The sequence below is a fragment of the Sphaeramia orbicularis genome, chromosome 12, assembly GCF_902148855.1.
Source record: "Sphaeramia orbicularis chromosome 12, fSphaOr1.1, whole genome shotgun sequence".
Classification (NCBI taxonomy): Eukaryota; Metazoa; Chordata; class Actinopteri; order Kurtiformes; family Apogonidae; genus Sphaeramia; species Sphaeramia orbicularis.
Window position 1 is genome coordinate 23,051,191 of NC_043968.1, and position 6,035 is coordinate 23,057,225.

Sequence of the window (6,035 nt, forward strand, 5' to 3'; positions counted from 1 at the left end):
AGGAACCACACCTCTCTCCCCAAGCTTGGACCTCCCCCGTTTGCCAGTTAATACAGGGGTTATGGAAAGAAAGCCAGGGGTGACCTAATATGAGAGGGTGAGAGTCAGAGTGGTAAATATGAAAACTGATTTCCTCAGAGTGACCATCTTTGAACCGGACAGTAACTGGTTGAGTCCGTTGAGTCACTCTACAGATAATGTGATTGTCTAAAGCCCTCGCCTCCAGGGGCTTCAGAACCGGGAGCAGACTGAGGTGGAGCTGCTTAGCTAATTCTTCGTCCATAAGATTAGCGTCTGACCCGGAGTCTATCAGGACTGGAAGCTGCAGAGACACAGAGTTAGAGCACACACAGACCAAGGGCTGAACACGAGAGGCGCTGGACACACAGAACGTTCTGCTCAAAAGAGAGTCCTCACCTGCCATCGTTCTAGGCTTCACTGGGCAGTTGCTGACTCGGTGCCCCTCCTGACCACAGTAAAGACACAGACCAGCCACCAGACGGCGATGACGCTCCTCTGCTGACAGACGAGTCCGACCCACTTGCATCGGTTCCACCTTCGAACCCCCGCTGGACTCAGGTACTGGGTGAGGGGGTTCTGAGTGGGGCTTACTCACAGAAGGCTGGCAGTTCCATGATGGTTCTGGCTGCCAAAACGCCGACTGGTCAGAGACCCGAATAGCTGCCTCGATGACCTCATCCAGTGAATGGAGTTCCTGCCGGAGCGCCATCTCACGACCGATAGTGCGGTTAAGACCGCTCTGGAACGCAGAGATCAGAGACTTCTCGTTCCATTCAGATTCTGCTGCCAACGAACGAAACTCACTGACATACTGCCTTATGGGGCGATCTCCCTGCCTCAGCCTCATGAGTCTTTGACTGGCCTGTGGTCCACGGATAGGATGGTCATAAATCCTTTTTAGCTCAGCCATCAAACTCGAGGCTGACTGAGTGATGGGAGACCTTTGTTCATAGGCTGCGTTGAAAAGGCTTAAAGGAGGGCCTTCCAACAGGCTAGCAATATATGCAACCTTAGCTGACTCATTAGCAAAACGGCGGGGCTGGGAATCAAAAATGAGCTGCAGTTGCGTACAAAAATTACGGCAAGTATCAGGGTTACCTGTGTACTTAGATGGAGGTGGGATGTTGGGTTCCTCCAAGGCTTTAACGGGTGAGACAGAGTTAATATTCTCGACTGGCGGGACCGGAGCAGAAGCCTGGTTACCAGAATACTGGGAAAACTGAACGGACAGCTGATTCATCTTATCCATTAGGGAGTGCAAAATCTGTTCATGTCCCCCTAAGCGTTGCCCCTGGGACCGAACTGCCTCCCGGACCTGGTCTAGGTCTGCTGGGTTCATCTTATTGGCCAGTTTGTACTGTAATGAGACTAGTACAAAGGCTGAACCCAAATGCAAGACCAGAACACAGATGACCAATTGAGAGTGTTTATTAAACACAATCACGGTAGTAAAAACACAGCACAAAATTGTTAACACGTCTATGAAGGCGTGTGATACTGGACTCTTCGTCCGGGCCGTGAGCGGAGAATATGGATGGTCAGCACGGCCGAGCCGGAGGATTCCCGTCAACACCCCGACTAGGGCAAAACAGAGGATAGTCAAAAAACAAGCCAGGTCATACACAGGAGGGCAATTCAGGAGGCAACGGGACATGAGGGAAAGGCTACTCACGGTCAAGGTCCAGGCGAGGGTCGAAACACAAGGTAACACGTTGGAGGCTGAGGTAGTCAGGGAATAGGCAGAATCAGAAGTCGATGTACGAACCAGGTCAGAACCAGACGAGCAGGCAGACAAGGAACAGGCAGGATCGGTGGTCGGAAGGCAAAAACGGGTCAAGAACGGGCAGACAGACTGACAGGTATCCAAAAACGCTGCTAAGTGAGCACACAAAGGTAGAACACAAACTGGCAAAGGAACAGGGGAAAACACAGGGTTTAAATACACAAGAGGGCGGGAAGACAATTGGACACAGGTGGAGATAATCAGGGAGGAGTCAGGTAATCAGGAGCAGGTGAAACAATCAAGGAGGGGAAGTAAAAACACCAGACATGACACATGAGGGAAACTTAACAAAATAAAACAGGAAATGACAGAGAAAACAGAAAAGACAGACACAGTCTGGGAGCAGACATGACAGTAGTCTGATTCAGTGGTCCCCTAAAATCCAGTCCAGCAGCTCCTAATGGGATTTTTTTCCGGCCGTCCGCTGCGTCTTTTCTGGTCCCTGTAGTCCATCTTTAACTTCTTTAGTTTGTTTAGAAGCTGGTCCAGGTCCGGTCTTATCCAGCTCTCTTTATATTTTTTTTCGAACCGAATGTCGGTTCATAGCTCGGTGCCGCGGTGCCGGTGCCGTGGTACCGGAAGTGAGCCACCGGTGGTGTCGGTGCCTCAATATGCACTCGCTGTTTCTCCGCTATGAACCGGCATTTTAAAAACTACAGCCAGCGGTTTTTTTTTTTTTTTTTTTTAGTTTAATTTAGTTTTTAGAGAAAGAGTAATAGACAGCAAAAAACAAGCAGCAGTGGACGGAGGAGGAGACCCAGTGTTTTCTGACACTGTGGGCTTTGTCCAAGACAAGTTGGAGGGAGCATCTGCACAAAGCCGGTGTTCGAAAAAAATATATTTATGTTTATGACACATGCCACAGAGTGAATATTTGTGTCTTTCGCCTGTGGATTGCAAGATAGGACTGTAAACACAAGAGCAGCAGTTGCTTCTGGGAGAGCGTCTCCAGTACCAGACCCCGTCTTGCTGTTCCCCATCATGAAGAAGCAGCGCAACCGGGAATAGGTCCAAGAATGTGCACGGCGACAAAACAAGAGCATGGTTTTTCACGGGAGTCCCGTCCTGTGCTGCTGAGTGAGCATCACATGATCTTCAGCGCGACGTATGATTGGGTGAAAGTTAGATCGAGTGGCTCCGTACTCCATTGGTTTTGCCTGGTCAAGATGTTATATCGAATTTTTTTAGGTTGAATTTTTTTAGATTGAATTTGAAACACATTGTAATTAAGAATATTGAATTAAAAAAAATTTTTTTTGAATAATTGAATTCAGAATACGAAACTCTATGTGTAAAAATACAACCATTCAAAAAAAAAAAAAACATTGCAAAATACAACCTTTCAACCTAAATTACTGCAAAATACAACCTTTCAACCTAAATTACTGCAAAATACAACCTTTCAACCTAAATTATTCCAAAATAACACCTTTCAACCTAAAGTACTGCAAAATACAACCTTTCAATCTCTGATGACACAGATTTGCTTCCATATTCATGCTAACAAAACAGAATTCTGAATTTTCATCTCATTTGCAAATGTTTGAGAACAAATCAAAACTGTAAATGGGTAGTTATTATCGTTTCATCCAAATCTTAGTTTCTTCTTTGTTTCCTAATGTCCAGGTCAGGGGATGTTTCCTGCACTCATAACTACAGTCAGCGCTCTACTAATTCTTGTGTGTGGTCTGCTGTTTGCTATCAGGTAGGGAAACACCTTGAAAACACCTCATAAAACAGAGACTAAAACAGTACTTGTGAGGTTGAATGTTTTCCTGTATTTTTAGGACTATGAAGACTCGCCTTACACGTCCCAGCACAGGGACAATGTACCAACATCTGGATGGAAATGATGAGGTACTGTTGTAATACCAACAGGCCAAAGTATAGATTCAGAACATTATGACTGTTATTAGATAATGAACAGTCAAATTAATTGAACACTATGTTCCAATTGCATTGTAATGTTTTGTTTTTAATGTGCTTTTTTTAATGTGTAAGCACAACTGAGAAGTGTGGTAGCAATCTTTAATTTTTGTGGAAGTCTAATATTTTTTTTTACAGATTACAGTTTTTGTAGTTGAAGTAATAAATGTAATCTAGAGTTTTAAGAGTTAAGTCTGTTAATTTTCTGGCTTAATTTACCTGACAAAGCTGAACCCCCAGTAGAACTAACTCTTGTGTATATCACTCAACACAGATATCATGCGGGTGTAATCTGACCTGGGGGGGTATATTCTGGCCTGTAAACCCATACTTTGTATTTAATAAAATGCTTTAATTACAATCTACTTAAATGATTTAAGTTTTATTACATTTCAATAAAATGTTAAGTATATTCTACTAATTTGTAGACATAGTCGAAAGTACGAAAAAGTTTAAGTTGAATGGATTTAAATCACTAAGTTTTAGTCATAACCACACCTTTTTATCTCTGCATTGCATTGCGGGTATTGGGCATTGTCAAGTTAGGTCGAGGTCAGGGTTCCTCAGGCTGATATAGGCATAGAGTGGGAACATATTATCCAGCGTAAAAACAGTGATTAAATATAACGTAATACTAACATGATGATTTGAGTTGATTTATTAAGTTGAATTAAAGTTGATATATGCATTGTGATCAATAAGTATGATTAAAGTAAAATGATGTTGATTCATTTGAATGCAAAGGGATGTGTTGAGACATGTTAAAGCAGAGAAGGAGCATGTCAGGACATGTTTTGCACGGACACAGTCAGTAACTATTGCAAAATAGGAGAAGTGAGAAAAACAACCAGCTATCTGCCGCACCAAAACTGGAAAGAAAGGGAAGTTCCAACGGAGACATCTGGACACGACTCATCTATCGATGAAGTCAACTGGGTGTAGCCGGAGGATGTCTGAAGTTGTGTTAAAGACTAAAATGGCTATTATAGCTTTTCAGAAGTACGAGACGCTCCGAAGGAGAGGGTGCCCTACGTGTTATACGTAGAGATTAGACTTAGAGCTATGCTCTTTTAGGACCAGAAAAGAGTGTGGCAGATTGGCTTCTAAGTTGTTAATCTTACTTCTCAAATAATGCTGGAGGTTTCATCAGATAGAGTAACTTTGCATCGATGAATCGGGATTTGAAGACAAAGACCTATCTCATCTGAGAGACAACGGATCAAAGACTTTAAAGACAAGAATTGTCTTTTAAGAGGACTTTTACCAACTTCACGGGGACATTTGCCAACAAATAAGCTGTTTACCAGAGTTTGTTGGGTTTTTCCCTGTTTTGGTCCGAACTGGAAAAGAAGAAGATTTTTACATTTCCTAATTCTTTTCCCTTTTACCCAGCATTGAATTCATTTGTTTTGGCCAAGCTGATGAGTTCCTTTTCTAAATTGCATTAATTTTTTAATTTTTCTGAATTTGAACTTTTTCCCTAATTTTTCTTAAATGCGGAAACAAAACTTTTTCTTTTTCCTTTCCTTGAGGACATCAAGCGAGGCAACAATTTGGGACATTTACACAAGGATTCTAAGGACTGAACTGTGGGTTGAGGGATTACAACAGGGATTGCGTTGAAGTAAGGAAAATAGAGGGCAGTTAAGTTTAATGATTCGGATATTGATTTATAACTTTAGAAGTTCAGTTTAATGATTTTATTATAGACTAATTGATTGATGATTTATGTATATGCTTTGCTAAAATTGCCTAAAATAAATTTATAAAAAGTATATTCTAAATTCTCCTTGATTTATTCCCAATGTGGTACATTATGTTGGTGAATGTAAAAGGTTAGGTTTATTGTGTGCATAACATCAAAGGTCCTGAAGGTGTCTTAGCCTTGATCCACCTATTATTAGGGACCGAGCCGAAAGGTAAGGCCCTCTCACACGGTGAGAGGCCTTGCCTGCAAGCAAGGCCCTATTCTTATTCGTTCATTTTTTATTATACTATCGTCAATTTAAACTGGATTTTGACCCCCTAAACATGCTCAAAAACTCACTAAAATTTGGCACACATGTCAGGTCTGGTGAAAAATTTGATAAAATGTACAAATTATACCCATAGGTGCCAAAATGAGCTCTCTAGCGCCCCCTAGATACACAAAAACGGCCCTAGCGGCCAGTAGAAATGTCATAGAAACATGAAACCAATGCCAAAATTTTCGTCTCATCGAGCCCGACAAATCACGCACTGACACTCATGACCTAACTCCAACAGGAAGTTCACAATTTGCCTTTCAAAATAAAATGCTCAAATT

At 42.3% G+C, this 6,035-nt stretch overlaps 1 protein-coding gene across 4 annotated transcripts in view; it reads left to right on the top strand.

Annotated features, from left to right (window-relative positions):
• The window catches only part of LOC115429163 (B-cell receptor CD22-like), a 29,459-nt gene extending 23,997 nt beyond the window's left edge, over positions 1-5,462 (top strand). For 2 of the 4 annotated variants that reach the window (XM_030148414.1, XM_030148416.1), the window contains 2 exons: positions 3,431-3,509; positions 3,592-5,461. In XM_030148414.1, coding sequence (XP_030004274.1) covers positions 3,431-3,509; positions 3,592-3,673 — 161 coding nt within the window. In that variant the 3' untranslated portion in view covers positions 3,674-5,461. Of the gene's footprint in view, positions 1-3,430; positions 3,510-3,591 lie in introns of all 4 variants that reach the window. The other 2 variants (XM_030148415.1, XM_030148413.1) reach the window with 2 other exon arrangements.
• Positions 5,463-6,035: the final 573 nt, after the last annotated feature.